This window comes from Prinia subflava, chromosome 6, assembly GCF_021018805.1.
Source record: "Prinia subflava isolate CZ2003 ecotype Zambia chromosome 6, Cam_Psub_1.2, whole genome shotgun sequence".
Taxonomy (NCBI): domain Eukaryota; kingdom Metazoa; phylum Chordata; class Aves; order Passeriformes; family Cisticolidae; genus Prinia; species Prinia subflava.
The window spans coordinates 23303586-23321402 of record NC_086252.1 but is presented as its reverse complement, the minus strand read 5'-3'; the positions used below and the strand labels follow the sequence as shown (position 1 = coordinate 23321402).

The window sequence follows — 17817 nt, the reverse complement described above, 5'->3', positions numbered from 1 at the left end:
GGAAAAGGCGTGTTTGTAGCAACCCCCTCCTCTCCCTCCCCTCACCCATCACCAAAGCAGCTCAGAAAGGCGTCTGCCGTGTTCGTCTCCAGGAAGGTGCACAGCAAAAACCTCCCAGGAGGGAGAGATTCCTGGAGGAGACCAGGGAGCCTGGGCAGCCTCAGGGGCAGCCTGCAGCCCACTTTCCAGAGGAGCCACCCTGAATGCAGCCATGCCACTGCCCCTTGCCTGCTGCCAGGACGGGGAAGTTCTGACACCACCCCAGGACAGCAGCGCGCCGCAGCTCGTTGTTGGCATCCTGCGAGCCACCCGGATCCCTGGGCTGCACTACATGTGTACCCGGCCACAGTCCCGCCTGCGCCGCCTGCTCTGGAGCCTGGCCTTCCTGGCCTCCGCCGGGCTGCTGGCCACTGGCACCGCCGACCGGCTGCACCACCTGCTCTCGTGCCCCGTGCACACCCGCGCACGCCTCGCCTGGGCGCCCCAGCTGCGCTTCCCGGCTGTCACCCTCTGCAACCCTAACCGGGCACGCTTCCTGCACCTCACCAAGCCCGACCTCTACTCGGTGGGAGAGTGGCTGGGGCTGGCCCAGGAGAACCACTCGCTGGTGCCCGAGATGCTAGCCGTGCTGGGGGAGGACCAGCGTGCCTGGCTGACACGTCTGGCCAACTACTCGCGCTTCTTGCCGCCCCGCCGCTCCGAGCGCACCATGCAGAGCTTCTTTCACCGCCTGGGCCACCAGATTGAGGACATGCTGGTGGAGTGTCGCTTTCAGGGAGAGCGCTGTGGCCCCCAGCACTTCACTCCCGTGAGTTCCCTCCTGGAAGGCGCAGGACAGCTGAGCTGCCCCATGGGTACTGGGAATGATGCTTCACCCCCACTCCAGCAAGGGTAGAGGGGTGGCAGAGTGGGGAGTCAGGCTGAGATGAGCCTTTCCAAAGGTCATGCAAAACTGTACCTTCCTTCCATCACCTCCATGGAACTGGAAAGGAGTTTCTGGATCTCATCCTGATTGCAGAATACTTGATCAGATCCCTGTCTGCTCCCTTACCGCTGCTCTCTCCATCCCCAGGTCTACACACGCTATGGAAAGTGCTACACCTTCAATGGGGATCGGAGGAATCCGCGTGTGACTCGCCAAGGTGGCATGGGCAACGGGCTGGAGATCATGCTGGACATCCAGCAGGAAGAGTACCTGCCCATCTGGAGAGAGACCAGTAAGTGGGGCTATGGCTCAGGCAGGGCGCAGGTGAGGGGTGCTAGGATGCAGGGTTGCTGGGCAACTGGAGCACCCTGTGAGGGGACTATGGATAAAGCAGGGCATCAGAGGGGTGCAGGTGCTGGGTCGGTGCAGGCATGCAGCACCTCTGTCCTTCTCCCACAGACGAGACATCATTTGAAGCTGGCATCCGGGTCCAGATCCACAGCCAGGATGAGCCACCCTATATCCATCAGCTGGGCTTTGGTGTCTCGCCTGGCTTCCAGACCTTTGTGTCCTGCCAGGAGCAGCGGGTAAGGCAGGATGTCCCACAGCCCCAGGGAGGTGCCTGCGGGCACTCAGTTCAGCACAGCCCTGCAGCAACGCCCTTCCCATCCCAACAGCTCACCTACCTGCCACAGCCGTGGGGGAACTGCCGGGCCAGCATGCAGGGGGAGCAGCTGCTGCCCGGCTATGACACCTACAGCATCGCTGCCTGCCGCCTCCAGTGTGAGAAGGAGGCCGTGGTGCAGAGCTGCCACTGCCGTATGGTCCATATGCCAGGTGAGGGGTGTGCATGATGGTGTGAGGGGTGTGCCCCAGCAGTCCTGCTGGAGTTGCCCCAATTCTCTGCAGTCTGCACCCAAAGATCACCTCTGCCTCAACACTCTGCACCCAAGGATTCCCCTGGTCCCATCCTGCTCCACACAGGGACCGCCCCATCCTCTCCACATGCTGGGTCAGCCCCTGTCCTGCCCTTCTTACACCACAGGTCAGCCCTTTCCCTGGTTGCTTTGTACCTGGGCCACATCTGCCCCAAACAACCTGCACCCAAGGGTCATTCATCCCCATCCCCTGTGCACCCTGTCCCACTACTTCCAATGGAGTGAGTCAAGAATGGGGGGCAGAGTCTGGCCAGACTCCCCTCCTCCCAACCATCTGCTTCTCCACAGGCAATGAGTCCATCTGCTCCCCTAATGTGTACATCGAGTGTGCTGACCACACGCTGGGTAGGTGCGGCAGTGGGTAGACACCTAGGGGCCAGCCGAGTGCCCCAGGGATGGGCCTGGAGATTGTGGCTGTGCCAATGAGTGTCTGCTCCCAGATGCAGCAGTGGAGGACAGCCAGGAGCGCTGCAGCTGCCCCACACCATGCAACCTGACACGCTATGGCAAGGAGATCTCCATGGTCCGCATCCCCAACAAGGGCTCAGCGCGCTACCTCGCCCGCAAGTACAACAAGAATGAGACCTACATTCGGTGAGCTGCCAGCACTGGGGTGTTCCAGGGGGTGGGCAGGGGGTTGGGGACCCGAAGAACTTCCACTCCACTCCTGCTAGCATGCAGAGAGAGGGTACTGGCATACTTGGTCTCTGCAGTATCCTTTGTGCAGGGGTGTTTTTACTAGAGCTTCTTCCTGAACTGTCCAATCTTCTCAGTCCTCCTGCCAGCATCTGCCCACCCCACTGTCTCTCTTGACCTGGGACATGCCCCATCCATGCCTCACTGCACCAGCCTGAATAATTCACAAGGGCCATGAGAGCACCTGGGAGCACCTGGAAGCTGGAGGGCTGGGGGACACAGGAGGTTTGTGGGAAGTGGTGCAGGAGGGTTGATGACCAGTTCTCTTTGCTGAGCTCAGTGGTGTCCCCACAGGGAGAACTTCCTGGTGCTGGACATCTTCTTTGAGGCGCTCAACTACGAAGCCATTGAGCAGAAGAAAGCCTATGACCTTGCTGGGCTTCTCGGTGACTCCTCTCACCTCCCTGTGGGGCCTTTGGCGCGGAGCTCTGGGTCCCAGTGCTGGGAAGACTGGGGTCTGGTGGGGGAGGGATCACACAGAGCAGCAGCCAGCCACAGGTTGGCTGAAGGGTGGAATGCTGCTGGCTGTTCCCTATCCCGCATGTCCCCCACTCCCTCCATCCTGTTGACCCTGCCCCATGACTGCTCTGTCCCCCCGCATCCGGCAGCCCTGGCACTGCCCACTGCCCTGCTGGCCCACTCCAGGCTTCCAGTGGGCTGCACAGAATCTCTTGGTGACCATCTTCCCATCTTTCTCTCCAGGGGACATTGGGGGGCAGATGGGCCTGTTCATTGGTGCCAGCATCCTCACCATCTTGGAGATCCTGGACTACATCTATGAGGTGTGCTTAGCCTTCGGGGATGTGTCTCAGCAGTGGGTGCAGAGTTAGGCTTCCTGGGAAGGGCATAAAATGTGTGGCCACCCCAGAGGGCTATAACAGTCCCCAAATTAGGTAACATCCAGAGGAAGGCAGTGGGAGGAGAAGGGGTCCCCGAGCATTCCTCAGTGACCTGAAGACAGGGAGGGTGGTGGGCCCAGGTACTGTCCCTGGGTGAGAAGGGGAGCAGGCAGCAGTTCTGTGTAGACTGGGGTGTCCACACACAGGGTGCCACCTATGTGCAGGTCTGGGTCTGACCCCCCATCTGCACCCAGGTGATCCGAGATAAGGTGAGCCGAGTCCTGCGCCGCTCCAAGCCACCTCTGAAGAAGCCCTCGGGCAGCATCGCCACACTGGGATTGGAGGAGATGAAGGACCAGGTACCCCTGCAGGGCTGGGCTCCTGGAGGCTATGAGGACAGGGCCTGGCCATGTGTCTGCCCCCACCCCAGGGGAAGGGATATCAACCCAAGATCGAGGGTCTGGGAGGCAGGGAGCTGGGTGTCCTCCAGGGAGCTCCTGTGGACAGGCTGTGATGGGTGGGAGGACTAGGAGGTGGCAGGGTGCATGGAGTCTGTGCTCACCCTATTGACTGCCATCCCCACAGAGCCCCTGTGAGACACTGGGTCGGCACGTGGAGGGCGCCTACAATGCGGGCATCCTGCCAAACCACCACCACCGCCACCACTACCCTCACCAGGGAGTCTTCGAGGACTTCGCCTGCTAGGCAAGACTGGGACAGGGAGGCAGCCCCGTCACCCCCTCCCCAGTGTTCTCACGGAGAGGAACCGAGGCGCTGGGTGCGGTGGGCACAGGCCCCTGCCTCCCCCACCCCACTGCCAGGACCAGCCACACCGTTTGCCCCCAGTGATGCCACTGGAGCTGCCTCAGCACCGGCACTGGAGCAGCCCCCGGGCCCTTTTGCCTGTCCCCTCTGCTTGCCCCTAGCACGTGGGCTCAGCCCAGTTTCAAGCACACAGCGTGGAGGGGGATAGGCATGCCAGGGGGTTTGGAGGAGCAGCAGGTGTGGCCCAGAGAGGCCCTGGTGCTGCAGAGCCTGAAGGGGGTAAGCCGAAGTTCCTGTGAGCCCCTCCAGGCCCTCTCCTGCTGCCTCCTGGGTGGTGGTCTCTGCCCTGCATGGCTTTCCGCAGGAGAGACACATGCCTGGACCAGCTTCCCTCTGCCAGGGAACCACCTCCCCCCTCTTCCTGCTGCAGGGTAGGGCAGAGTTGCAGGGCACCCCTCTGAGCAGCATGGCCCCTGTGGCCAGCCCAGGGACACCCTAACTGCAGCCACACCTGCATGGCACCACCGACCCCTGGCACCACCACCACCACCACTGTGACATGCCCCTAAACATCTGCCCGCCCTTGCCCAGCCTCATGCAGTCTCTCAGGGCTGCAGGTCCTACATCACTGTTCCCAGCCAGACCCCTGCACTGTGACTCCCCCTGCCACTCCAGTGTTGGCCCCCAATAATCCCCAATCATTTCAGCACTGCAAACCTACTGCCTCCCCTATCTCTTGCCCCAACCTGTTGTGAACCCATCCTCTCCTTGCCCAGGTATTGCCCAGAGTGGCTCATCCCTTGGCGTGGCTGCCCGGCACAGCCCCAGCAGCATGGTGGGTCCTGCCCTCACTCCCCTGCCTGCCGCTGCTCTTTTGCACCGTGCACGTCCCCCTTGCCATGCTCCCAGCCCCAGGTGCTGAGCACCCACTGTGCCTCCCCCACACTGTACATGGTTAGGAGGGTGCTCCGTACCCAGCACCACCCGCACAGCCACAGTCCAACCCGCTGGCCGGAGCCTTGGCCAAAACTGGCGCCCACAGTCCTCCTGCCTGCCCTGAGACGGCAGGACCCATGGCAGGACGCAAGGCAGGACCCGCAGCACGTCCCCTGTCCTGTTGTACATTGCCTCCACCCCCTCCACTGTAGCAGCCAACACCAGCGCAGGGCAAACTGCCCCAAAATATCTCAGGAGGGGGGGCGAGCTGGCAAAGCCCCCCTCAACACACGCACTTGGCAGAGGGGGACCCCAGGGCAGGAATTTGGGACCTCTGGGGAAGGCTGGGGTTGAGCCAGGCAGCCTCTGGCCCTGATGGTTTGGTCCCCATCCATCTGGTGCCCACAGATGGAACATGGCCATGCTGTGCCATGCCCAAAGCCATAGATGCAGGAGGAGCCATCATCCTTGCAGCCCTCAAGGCCCCATACATGGGAGGCTCAGGGCACAGACCAGGGCACCAGCAGCCTTGGCTCTGGGTATGCATTGTCCAACAGCTCCCCCAAAGCATGCACCCACATGTAAGCATGTTCCCTGTGGGTGCAAGCACCCAGCTGCGTGGTGTTCCATGTTCCCCTGCGTGGGGAGAACACAGCGAGCCTCCCAGCAGGCCAGCCACACTGGTACTCCCCAGGGAGCAGGTATTTCCAAGTGTCTGCTTGGCACAACATCTGCCAGCCTGTCCATAAGGAAATGGGCTCCCACAAACTCCTTACGAAGAAGCCGTGCCGGCTCCCCATGGGGTTCCCATATGCCAACCTGCAAGCAGGAGGGTCCCCAGAGGGGTGCCACATGTTATCCCAGGAACGTGCCACGGCCATGCCAGCCAGCCTTACACCAAGGTCTCCTGTGGCAAGTGGGGGGTGCAGGATGTTTCCCCTTCCTGCCAGCTGGAGCAGCAGGCCCTGCGCGGGGTGGGCATGGGCACCATGGTGGGATGGCCAGCACAAACCGCCCTTGTGCTGGTGAACGTGAGAGATGTGTGTCACTGTTTTATAAATGTACAAATGCTCCCTAATAAAGAGGCACAAGTAGGTCCAGAGATGCCTGCAAGGGCTGGTGGGGCAGAGTGGGTGAGACACCACCCTAGAGGAGAGGTGGTGGTGGGACCCAGGGAACACTTTACAGCCCTGCGCTCATGTACGAGGGGTGCAGGGTGAAACTGAAACAGGGGAGACAGAGGATGGGTGGAGGGGGAGGGGGATCCTGCTGGGGCTTTCCCTGGCAGAGGTGCTCCTCCAGTTCCTGCCTTCTCCAGAACTTTCTCCATCTGCCCCAGCTACCCTGCAGCACAAAGGGAACACAGTAGGAAACAGAAGCTGACCTCTTGGTGAAGGCTGCCAGCCAGGCACCACAGGTTTCCCTCTAAACTAATGAGGGCTGAAAAAGTCTTGAGTTAACTGGGTGCAGCTGGGATACAGGGCCACATCCTACAGGTCACACCATGCCCTGTGAGGACTGAGCTTGAGTGCTAAAGGGAAAATCAGGGAAATAGCTACAACCTCCACATCTTGTTATCAACAAGTACGAAGATTGGATCCCTTTGGGATGAGACTGTCCCTGCCACCAGGGACTGACCCATCTGCCCCTCCAGGATGCCCCATCATTTCACCCGCACCAAGGCAATAACTGAGAGCTCATGGTGTCTCCTGCTCTACAGTGAAGACATGTCACAGGAGCTGAGCAGGAGAGCAGGATTCTGTAGTGAGCCCACGAGGTCATTCCTCAGGATGTCCTCCAGCTCCTCCAGCACCATGCACAGGCGTGAAGAATGGCAGAGCTTTGTGCATGGCCCATCCCAGCTTCTATACCAACAAAGTGGCCTCGGGACCATTCCCAGGAGCCCTATAGTGATGACCTAATGAAGATTTGACGTGTATTTTTCTCTGTTGCTCTCAGCACCTCTAGTCTTTGATGACTTCCAGGTGCTGTATGGAAGTGACAGCTCCTTTAGGGTCTCCCACATCTCCAAACAGGATAGGCAGACGATGTGAACCCAGCACCACCCCCTGCCTGTGACATGCCTCATGCCCCAGCGCAGATGGCACTGGGCCGAGGAGAGCCAGTGGGACGGCCCAGGTTTAGCAACCCAGGGTCAAACTCCAGTGCTGTGGCTCCTGTGTGACCCCTTCCATGCTGTGCCTATTTAAGGGCCACCAGGGGCTTGATCCTCCCCAAAAATGGAGATGCTGCCACCTGGGGCTCACCCAGCACAGCACTGCTTGAAACACCTGTAATGAACCACATGAAATAGCTGGGGCATAATTAGAAGGGGATCCACTACAGTGAAACAGGCCCTTAATTTTAATGAGCACAGTGCTCTGGACAAATGCCAAGTATCTGATCACAGCAGGATCGGCTGTGCTGGCAACAGCTTCTGTCACCATAGAGGTGACAACTCCAGAAGACACAGCAGGAGTGGCAGTAGGGAGTAGGCACCAGGATGGAGCAGGCATCAAGGATCTCTTCCATGTATGGGGCAGGCATCTCCTCTGGGCACTTTCCAACATGCTTCCACTGCCACAAACAGTAATTACAGCTGTTCTCATAGAAAAGCTCCACTTCAAAGAAAAAAAACAAAAAAAAAAATCAAAAAACAAAACATCCAGCTTGGGAGCAGAGGGTTTGGAAGTAAGCCCCAAAATGCAATGGGACATGTGGCCTCACTGCTGTCACCTCCTCTCCAAGCATCTTCTGCCTGGAGATGCTGGTGGTGACAGGCAACACCTGGAGAAAGGAGTGACTCTCAGCATGTCTGTATGGCATGCAAATGCCAAGCTCACTGCTTTGCTCTTTGATCATTTGCCCATGGCCTCCTTGGTGAAAAAAGGACTGGTGGTGCCAATCAGTCGGGCCAGGCAAGGGACACACAGCATCCACCTTCCAGCACTCAGCTCCTGACAGTGGGCAAGGAGGCTGGAAAAACCAAGGAGGCAATTAAAATAAAAGTCCAAATGAGCTGCCTGCCTCTTCCCTCAGTGCCAGAGCTTCGGGGTCTTGCATTCTGCCAATGCTGGAGTGATTTCACCCCAGAGGGGACAGCCCTGGGTATAGCCAGATATGCTGACACCCCTTGGAAGGAAACTCCTGCAGGCAGGCACACACTGATAACAGCTTTGCCTGCACCTACAGCTTTCCTTCTTCATTGAAATGCTCTGTTTTTCCTGAGCTTGGCCAGAAAAAACCCTAACCAAAGCCACTCACCCCCTAGAGGGGCTAAGTAGTATGTTGGACATCCAGGGCATTGGATGCAGGCCCAGGTTAGCACCTCCCTGCCTGCTCCTCCTCAAGCAGACCAGCTTCTTCTGCCTTCATTTAGAGAGAGGAGGAAATCTGCTGGAGTTGGGTCCTGGTCTATGGTTGGTAGAGCTGCTCCTGCAGGACAGGCACCACTGGCCCCTTCCTAAAGAGAGCACAGGAAAGAAAGGGCATTGCATTTCCCTTTGCCCTCCAGCCCTGTCCTGGCACAGGCACAATTCCTATATCCTCCCAAAGGTCAGCCATCAAACTGATTAATATTGCTGGGGCTGAAGTGGCTTTGCCACGCAGTTTAACACAGCCTGAAGTGACCCAAGCAGGGCTAGAGAAGTAGGTTTTGCCTTCCCTGCTCACAGGCTCACTGTTGTATTTGCGTACACAGGAAAACAAACCATGGTGGGGAGAACAGCAGTAGCTTGAGTTTTCCACTGTTTGAGTCTCTTTCCTTGCACAGTGCAGAAATGAGAGAGGAGGCAGGAGGGAAGGCAGGTGCCCACCCAGGCCCAGTGTATTCAGACATTCCGTCTTGTGCTTCAGAGTGCTCTGAATCACCACCCCTTCACTCTCTCTTCTGAAAAACTTTCCAAGAGGAAGTTGCTCTGTCTCTCTTAATTGCTGTGGTGAGCCAGTAACACTTAAAAAATTTCCGCAAGGGAAGCAGAAGCCTACAACGCAGGAGACAAGTTTTCTCCTGCCTTGTTTGTAAAATTGACCTTTCACTGCCCTGCCTCTGCAACTGGGTAAGTGCAAAAATCCACACGTTGTATGAAGGTACCAGTCAGGCCTGAAGAGGGATCACAGAATGTCTCTGTTTTCTCAGCCACCCACAGCAGCACCCAGGGCTGCTCCTCCTGCCCCTTTCAAAGGTATAACTGTCCCAGTCTGGTGCCCTGCCTGCACTTGCCAGCCCTATGAGGGCAGGAGAGGGGCAGAGTGCATCTGTGCCCATGTCCCTATTGTCACAGGTCTCTGCCACGTCCCAGTGAGCACAGGTGGCGCTCACTTCACAGCCAGCACTCACCTTGCTCGTGTCACCAACCCCCTTCCCAAGGTTTTGCACATCCTTCTTTGGGGTTTCATCATGTTTTGATGCTGCAAATAGCCTGGCAAACACTAAAACAGCTTCAAACCCTGCCAGCTCACTTGAAAAGGGAGCAGTAACTGGGCTGGGAGTGCCACAAGCACTGTCATTTGCTCATATGTATGTCAGAGTGGGAAGCCTCTGCTGGTATTAATAGTGCAGAGCGTTAGGTATGCAAATACCTTTAACTCAGTCTGGGCAAACAGCAGTGAGGCAAGAGCAACTTTATCTAGACAGTCTCATGATCATTAAATGACAATTCTGGATTTCTTTTCACAGCCAACTTGATTTGAATCCGCTTTATTACCATTTGGATACTCTTCTAATGTCTAATCATATCTTACTACTTGGTCTGCTTTTCAGAGGATAAATGTATCTGTAACACACCTGCATCTGCCTCACTCCCTCTGCCCTAGATTTCCACTTGAAGGGAATTAAGGATATGCTCAGGGAAGATCAAAAATAGAAATACTCAGAATGAGCTAACAGTTACTGTCTGAAATATAATAAAATTATATTTAAACATATCCACTCCTACACCATGGATACAGAGACTGGAGCAGGAAGAGATGAATGAGGTATCCTTGGAAAAGGCATACCACACAGCCCAGGGTCTCTCCATGAGTTTTGCTGAGCACTAGCAGCCTTGATAAGTAGTAGGGAGTTGGTTCAGTTAATTTTCTTGGGGGTGTCTCTTTGATACATGTGTTTCATGAAGCAGTAAAACATGATGAGTAAAGGGCTGGTGGGAAGGGCACATGGAGTCCTGAAAATCATGCCTGGAGCAGGCTGCACGGGCAGGGGACACAGACCCCACACCTCATAATGCAAATAAGGAGCTGTAGGTGATGAAACAGTCCAGGACAGGACCACAGTGCAATACCCACCTAAGAACTGGCAAACACAAGTGCTGAGAAGCCCTGAGATGTAAAACAGTCCAAAAAAGAATGAGAGCACTGCAGAGAGAGCAGATCTAGCCCCAGTGATCCAACACAGTGCTCAGATTCAGTTTCTGGCCTGGGAGTTTCCTTCAGAGCTGATCCCAGATCCTGGAGGGCAGAGTTCACCTCACTTGAGCAGTCAGCCTCTGCTCTGACATGGGCCAGGAGTCCCCCGTTACTCACATACAGACCATGAACGCTTTTACAGAGACAGCAGATGTGGGAGGACACACAGCTGCACCGGCCCTTTGCTGGTGCTTTTCCACCCATAGACAGGGCTGAGGAGGACTGGTCAGTGGGACCACAAATTTACATCAACAGGAAAGCAGGGCAGTCACCATGTTGCACTGGACTTCCCACGTCAGGGGGCTCAGCATCCTGCCACACCAGCAGTGATGGCAGCAGGTAGCTACAGCAGGACAGCCCCGTGAGCATCAGAGGAAGTGCAGGACTCCTGCTGCAAGCCACAGCAGTTAAAGCAGGTATTTCCGAGTGTCTGCTTTGCACAACATCTGCCAGCCTGTCCGTAAGGCAATGGGCTCCCACAGCCTCCCTAAGAAGAAGCAGGCATCCCCCTGCTCAGGTAAAGGATGTTGCAGGTGCTTGGGGAAAGAAGCATCTCTGTATGGAATCTGTCAAGCCAGCTGCAGACAGAATTTATACAAGCAGCCAGCACCTACCGCCACAAAGACCCACAGCAGAACACCCATAGTGGCCTCATGAGAGAATCAGCCAGACCCACCAGTACATCTCTCCATTTTATTAGTGTAAATGCACCCCATCCCCCCTCTTTTCCCCCCTATTAAATACAAACCAGGAGCAGAGAGTGGCTCCTCAGTCGCTTTCTCCTTAGGAGATGCACAGCCAAACCCTCTGCCATGCCTGTCAGAGTCAGGCACGATGTTCCTCGACCCTGAGGGCAGCCCCACAGTGGGGAGGGATCCCACCTCTGTCAGGAGGCTCTCGTCTGAGGGCTGTGACCTCCGACGTCCTATCGATACTGCGAAGGCCAAAGCGGCCTGGGTCACGGTTCCCATGGGGAGCAGCTCACGGTACGTGAAATCAGCAGGATCCCCTCTGGCACCCCCTACCTACTCGGTCCCTGGGGCCCGAGTTCCTCGCATCCCAACCAGCCAGGAGCACTCCAGCTCATTGCCGAGTGGCAAAACCTCAAAACCAATATCCTTATTGCTCTTTTGGGATGGGATGTACCCCATTCCACTGTCCAAGCTTGTGGCAGACACAAGGACATGTTCCTCCCTGTACAACCAGCCCAATGCTCCAAAGGAGCAAGGGGCACAGTCCTGTCACAGGACACTGGGGGAACTACGAGGGATCACTCCAGGCCCTGTGGCAGTCATGGCCCTGCAGAAGGGGGACTTTGGGCTCTACATTCCCCCGGTTAAGGGGGGACAGCAAGAGACAGGGCAGCCTATCTCCCCAGTGCTCAGCAGCAGGGCCAGGACAGAGAGATGGGGCCAGCAGCCAACAGCTCTGGATGAGGAGCCAGGCATTCCAGCTTGCAGCTCAGTGACTCTGACCTCATCTTACCTGGGGTCTGCACAGCCATGGCTGCTTGAGAAAGACCAGGCACCCTGGCCTGGCAGACCCCAGCCTGGGGAGCCCCAGTGGGGCAAGTCACGAGCTTGGACACCAGCAATCTCTGCAGCCACTGCAGAAGGAAGACAGATTTGGGCAGAAGAAGTAGTGGAGTGGGAGGGCAGGCATAACATGGCAGGACCAGCCCCTCCACCATCCAGGGTTCAGGTGCTGTTCCCCTGCTCCTGCTCAAAAAGGACCATGGCCAACTGGGAGCGAGAGCCTACGCCCTCCAGGCTGCTCTGCACACAGCGGTGGTAGATGTCCTCGCTGAGCCTGGGGTTGCAGGCCTGGTGCCGGTAGCGCTGCAGCAGGGCAGGCTCCACAGCCCGGAAGACATGGAGGTTGGAGTACTTGATGAACATGTCGTAGATGTCCAGGGTCTCCAGGATGTCCTCGTTCTCCTGCACGTCCCCTGCCATGCGGGTGCGTGCTGCCATGTAGTCGGCATTGTAGAAGCAGGCTTCATGGAAGACGTCACGGTCAAAGCGCCCCATGTCCCTCAGCAGGTCCAGCGTGCTGGGTGGCATCTGGTTGTGGTAAGCAATGGCTGGGTTGTAGCCCTGGAAGTGGATGGGGAAGAAAACCTGCCAGTTGTTTATGGTGTTCATCCGGCAGCGGTTAAGGAAGTCAATGGTGACCTCTGTCCCCACGCCTGCCACAAAGAAAAGCGTGTCCACAGGATGCTTCTTGGAGATTATGTCCATGACCTTGATTTGGGAGGGTGCATCTGTCTTGACACTGATCCAGGGGATCTTTACCTCTGCATACTTGCGCTCGTACTCGGTGATCTGGGACTTCACAGAGGCAAAGATGTCATTCTGGGTGACCTGCTGGGCCTCAAAGGGGTCGTAGATGAACAGGAAGGTGAGCACTGCATTCTCACTGCTCTCAAAAGCAGCCGCCGCATAAGCCTCCAGAAAGCGGGCAGCGTAGTCGCGGTCATGGGCCGTCAGTGGCAGGATGACATTGATGCGACTGGCCTCTGTCACGTAGGGCATGGGGATGATCTCCACCTCGCTGAGGGGCCGCACCAGGTGCACTCGCTTCGTGATGGAGCGGCTGTGCCCCTTCTGGGTGACCACCTCCACCTGAAGGTCCAGCGTGTACTCCATGCCACGTGTGGGGTCGAAGCGCCGGTAGCCATTCACCAGCTGCTGCTTGCGGACGTGGAGCACCGGCTGGTACTTGCGGTTCAGCTCCTCCATGGCTGTGGCCACCACATCGGCCACGTCTGCCAGATCCGCACCATGCAGCTCGCACTTGGGGGAGCCATCCACACAGGCATAGACCTGCTCCTCTGTGAAGTAGTCCCAGCGCAGCACCTCAAAGCGAGTTTTGGGCTGGAATGGGGGTGGGATGCCAATGGGCCATGTGGCAACGTGGTCCCCGTCTGCAGACAGGCTGCTGGCGTTCTGGATCTCCATCTGCAAGACAGGAGAGGCAGGAGTGAGAGCCAAGGCAGGCACAAGCAGGTCTTCCAGCTCTGGCAGCACTTCAAGCTGATTTCTGATACTCAGAGATTAGCCAGAGCTGGCTCAAAAGGCAGTGCCAGAATGTCTCTGCCCTCAACCAGACGCTTGTCCAGCACTTCAGGTTTTCTCCCCTACTCTATCCAGCCTTAGTGATAGACCTCTGCACCCTTTCGGCTTCACTAAGATCTGCATCTCCAGGACACATCTAGGTCCAAAGCTGCTTTCCAGACAGTAGCACTGCCTATTTAGCCACATGAGCTCAGCTCATTCTGTCCAACAAAAGGATCAGGTGAGAAAGCCCCAGAGAAACCAGAAGGCCCTCAGGGATGACAGACAGAACCAAGACCCTCCCAGCCAAGCCAGGTCTCACCTGGAGCTGCTGGATCTCCTGATAGGTTCTCTCAAGCTCCACCTGTGCAAAGTACTTGTGCAACCGGTACATCTGGAGGGGATCCAGCACAGGGTGGACAGTGAAGGCGCTCTGGAAACGGAGGTCGGTCTCCCGCTCAGGGTCTGCGTTCTTCCCCAGCTCAAAATAGTGGTAATGCAGACCCTGTGCCAGCCAGGAGAGATAGGTCACAGCCAGCCCCAACCTGTACTCCCACACCACCAGATGCCAGCTGAGCAAGCTCAAAGGATGTCAGGGTGCAACAGCTAGTCCTCCCAGGGTTGAGAGAGCCCACAGGGAGAAGGGAAAACACTGGGCCAGGATCCAGCCATCTCTGCTGCAGGACCTACCTCATGTTCCTCAGCACAGCTGACACCTGTGTAGTCAATGATGCAGCGGCCCAGCCACTCATCAGGCCGGGCACTGAGGATGTCATTGCGGCAGCTCTCCAGGTGCTGCTGCAGGAGCAGGAGGAGGCTGCGAGACAGCAAGTAGCCAAACCCTCCATAGCAATAACGTCCCTCGGTGTCCCCGCCGATGAACTCCTCAGGACGACCCATGTAGAGGTGGGTGTCAATGCTGAGGTGGGCGACCAGGCGGCTGATGCGGTGCGCCTCCGTGTAGGTGTCATCCTGCACCAGGAAGAACCAGTCGAAGTCATTCACGTAGTGGTCCAGAAGGTACCTGATGGTCTGGTACATGTTCCAGATGGGCCGCTCGTCACTGTGCGTCACCACGGTCATGCCGTGGGGCACCTTGCGGCCCCGTGTGCCCGTGAAGTACACCAGGCGCTCCAGGCGGTGGGCCAGCGTGCGGTTCACAGCCACCCCCAGTGTGTTCAGCGTGCTCTTGGAGGTCAGCACACCCACGAAGAGCCGCTGCCGCATCCCCAGCTCCGTGCTAATGTACCGGGTCCTGCAAGAAGAAGACAACGTATGGCTCCTAGGGCACTGCAACCCACCCCAGCCTACACCCTTCCTTTGGTAATGGCACCGACCTCAGTTCCTCTGCAGGAACTGGTCCCAGACTTCAGCCATACACACAAGATACTACCTTAGTGTCACCAGCTGGCACTACACCCGTATCAGAGACACTGCAGAGCACTTTACTGAGGTCCTCCATTTGAGACCAAAGGGGATCCCACCTTCCCATAAGCTGGCCAGTCCAGCTCAAAACAGATGCTATCAAAAGGCTGAGCACAGCCAGAAGCAGGAAACAGCGCTGCACAACCCAGCTCTAGCAGGGACATGACCCACCAGACACCCCAACCATGAGGCTAGGCCCAGCCAGGTCTGAACTGGGAAGCACCTTCCTGCCAGTCATACTACTCTAAAGCAGGCAGGCAGGAGAGTTAGCCTGTGCTGCCCTCCCTGGGAAGCCAGGCCCCACACAGGTCGCTGGAGCCAGTAAAGGGGCTGGTTGTGTCCCCCTCCCCACCACGGCCCCCAGCTGTTGCACTCACAATGACTTTCAGGTTTAATTCTCCCAGTCTGGCGTAGTAGCAGGAAGCGACCCCCCCCATCACGTCCCCCAACCGCCGCCTGGTATACAGTGGCCCCATTCAGCCCCCTTCATCCACCCACCACCTCGCCAGGACAAGGAGGCCCTTTCACTGCCTGTTCCCTGTCATCCAGGGGACGCTGCGATGGGGCTGCAGCCGACTCGGGAGCAGGCTGGCGTTTGCAGCACTGGGTGGGGACATGCCACCACGGGAGGGGTCCCTAATCAGACAGGAGGGACCGTCAGGGTGCCCGGCAGCACGTGCTGCAGCGGGCAACCCTCGCACAGCGGGCACCACCATGAGCAGGGACTCTTCGCCGCGGGCTGGGGGCAAGGTTCACGGGCCACAGGGGAGGAAAGGAAGCTGGGAAAGGCATTCTCAGTGAGAAAAACCCGTCTGCAGCCCTAGGTGGTTGAAGGGAGGGCAAAGCATACCGCTGAGCCTTCTGTAAAGCCTCCCAGCCCCGGCAAGGCAGGTACCTGAAGCTCGCCCGCAGCTACCCCCAGATAAACCCCCGTGAGCGGCAGCCCAAGCCCCCCAGCCCGGCCCGGCCCCCCCGCACCTGACGGCCTTCTTGGCGGCCCTGCCGGGGCTGGGTGGGCGGTAGGGCACGACGCGGGGCTCCCAGTTGTCAGCGCCCAGAGCGGCGGGCACGGCGTTGGGCCTGCGCACCGCGTTGCCGTTGGCGGGGCCGGGGGGCGGCGCGGGGCCGCCGTCGGGGTGCGGGCGGGTGGCGGGGCGCGCCGGCGGCCCGCAGGGCTCCTCCACCCAAGTGACGCTGAGCAGGCTGAGGGTGAAGCCCAGCGAGACGCCGATGGCGACGGGCCCGGCGGGCCGCAGCACCGACAACACCAGCGACAACCGCATGGCCGGAACGGGACCGGGACCGGGACCGGCTGCCGCTGGCGGCGCCGCCGTCCGACGTGTCACCCGCGGGCCCCGCCCCGCTCACGTCACCCGTCCCGACCAATGGCCCGGGCTGCCACCGACGCGTCACGGGGCGGGGCGGCCAATCGGGGCGGGGCAGGCGTGGGGGCGGGGCCCGGTTGCCGGGAGACCGCGGGTCAGCGGCTGGGCCGGGCGCGGCGCTGCTGCTCCGCACCCCGCACCCCGCACCCCGCACCGGCCGGGCCGCCGTGAGCCCCTCGGCGCTGCGGGGCGGCAGGGCAGCGCCTCAGGCCCCGGCTGCCGGCTCACAGAGCAGAAAGCGCATCCGCCTGGGGCCGGCAGCTGAGAGGGCTTTAGGGTGCATTTCCGCGGCCTTTTGTGCCCGGGACGCGGGGACCTCCGCGGAGCCGTGTGTCCCCTGCCCGGGACAGGGCAAACCACGGCGCTGCTGAATTCATGGTGGGCTTGAACCGCCACGTTCCCCAAACCGCTGCCCGGGGGTCGTCCCCTCGGTGCGGGTGGTGGCTGAGTCGTCGGGGGGAAGAGTGGGGGCTGAGTGTTTGAGGTCAGAGCAGCAGTGTGGGCTGCAGGCTGCAGGCGGCAGCTGCGCAAGCTGGGTGCCTGGGGAGCAGGCATACCAGGAGAGCAAACGGCGGCTGGATGACCTTTGCACAGAAGCAAACCATCCCGGGCAGGAGGAGGGCAGGCAGACATCAGGAGATCCCAGGAGCAGGGACCCTTATCATGTGTTTCAAACGGGAGCAAAGGGAGCTCCCCCGGCTGGGGTCGGGGCACCATCCCACTGTGAGCTGTCTTGCGGCATAGATCCACCATTGCACCGGCAGCAGAAAGAGCCCCTGGGGCAGACAAAGCTGAAGGAACCGTATCAGGGCAGAGTTTGCTGCACAAACGGAGCTTCCAGCACAGAAAGGATCCAAGTCAGAAGCTGCAAGGCAAGCAGCCCTACATGGCCGCTCAGTGCCAGGCATTGCTGAATAAGGACAAAAAGGAGGAGTTGGCGTTTCCGCCCATTCCCAGCCCATGGCTTCACTTCCACAGCCTTACAGCCGTTGGGACCCTCAAAGTGCCTCTGGATTTACTCTGGGCGGGGAGTGCATTCCACCCTCCCCATTAAACACAGCCCACTTGCCCCGGGGAGCACGAGCAGCCACAGAACACTGCAGGGCACCGAGGGCACATGGGGGCCCACTCAGCCCTAGGATCTCTTTCATTTTCTAAAACAAAGCAGCCTATTTTCATCGGAAAGCAGTTGGCAGCATCCCACCCCCCTGAGATACTAGATCATCATCCAAGCCCGGCTGCTTTTCATAGGCCTTTTTACTCTTGAATAGACCAAGACAAGCAATAGGCAAAAGCGGTCACGTGGATTGCAGTTTAATGAAGAACATATAAAAACTAGAATCAGAGAGAATGCGATGGCATGAGGAGATACCAGAAGGAAAAAAAGGTGCAGAGCTAAGAAAGGAACAGAGGTCTTCTATGCACAGAGGTCAAAAACCAGCCATG

At 58.5% G+C, this 17817-nt stretch overlaps 2 protein-coding genes across 3 annotated transcripts in view; one reads left to right on the top strand and one right to left on the bottom strand.

Annotated features, from left to right (window-relative positions):
• ASIC4 (acid sensing ion channel subunit family member 4) overlaps positions 1 to 6193 on the top strand; it is a 63560-nt gene extending 57367 nt beyond the window's left edge. For both annotated transcript variants that reach the window (XM_063400690.1, XM_063400691.1), the window contains exons 2-10: positions 1073 to 1217; positions 1385 to 1512; positions 1603 to 1762; positions 2152 to 2208; positions 2304 to 2457; positions 2854 to 2945; positions 3262 to 3341; positions 3653 to 3757; positions 3984 to 6193. In XM_063400690.1, coding sequence (XP_063256760.1) covers positions 1073 to 1217; positions 1385 to 1512; positions 1603 to 1762; positions 2152 to 2208; positions 2304 to 2457; positions 2854 to 2945; positions 3262 to 3341; positions 3653 to 3757; positions 3984 to 4103 — 1041 coding nt within the window. In that variant the 3' untranslated portion in view covers positions 4104 to 6193. The remainder of the gene's footprint in view (positions 1 to 1072; positions 1218 to 1384; positions 1513 to 1602; positions 1763 to 2151; positions 2209 to 2303; positions 2458 to 2853; positions 2946 to 3261; positions 3342 to 3652; positions 3758 to 3983) is intronic.
• Positions 6194 to 12193: 6000 nt separating this feature from the next.
• On the bottom strand, positions 12194 to 16365 carry CHPF (chondroitin polymerizing factor). Its single transcript, XM_063400688.1, has 4 exons — positions 15965 to 16365; positions 14252 to 14816; positions 13884 to 14066; positions 12194 to 13465 (listed from the first exon to the last, which is right to left on the bottom strand). The coding sequence occupies exons 1-4, from the start codon at positions 16267 to 16269 to the stop codon at positions 12203 to 12205; spliced, it is 2316 nt and encodes a 771-aa protein (XP_063256758.1). The 5' UTR covers positions 16270 to 16365; the 3' UTR covers positions 12194 to 12202.
• Positions 16366 to 17817: the final 1452 nt, after the last annotated feature.

What these genes read in the sequence shown, in the direction of transcription:
- CHPF (XM_063400688.1), bottom strand. Translation starts at nt 16,269, where the DNA reads ATGCGGTTGTCGCTGGTGTTGTCGGTGCTGCGGCCCGCCGGGCCCGTC. An exon ending in GCCGCCAAGAAGGCCGTCAG is followed by an intron (nt 14,817 to 15,964) that starts GTGCGGGGGGGC and finishes TTCTTCTTGCAG; the next exon opens with GACCCGGTACATTAGCACGG. An exon ending in GCTGTGCTGAGGAACATGAG is followed by an intron (nt 14,067 to 14,251) that starts GTAGGTCCTGCA and finishes TGGCTGGCACAG; the next exon opens with GGTCTGCATTACCACTATTT.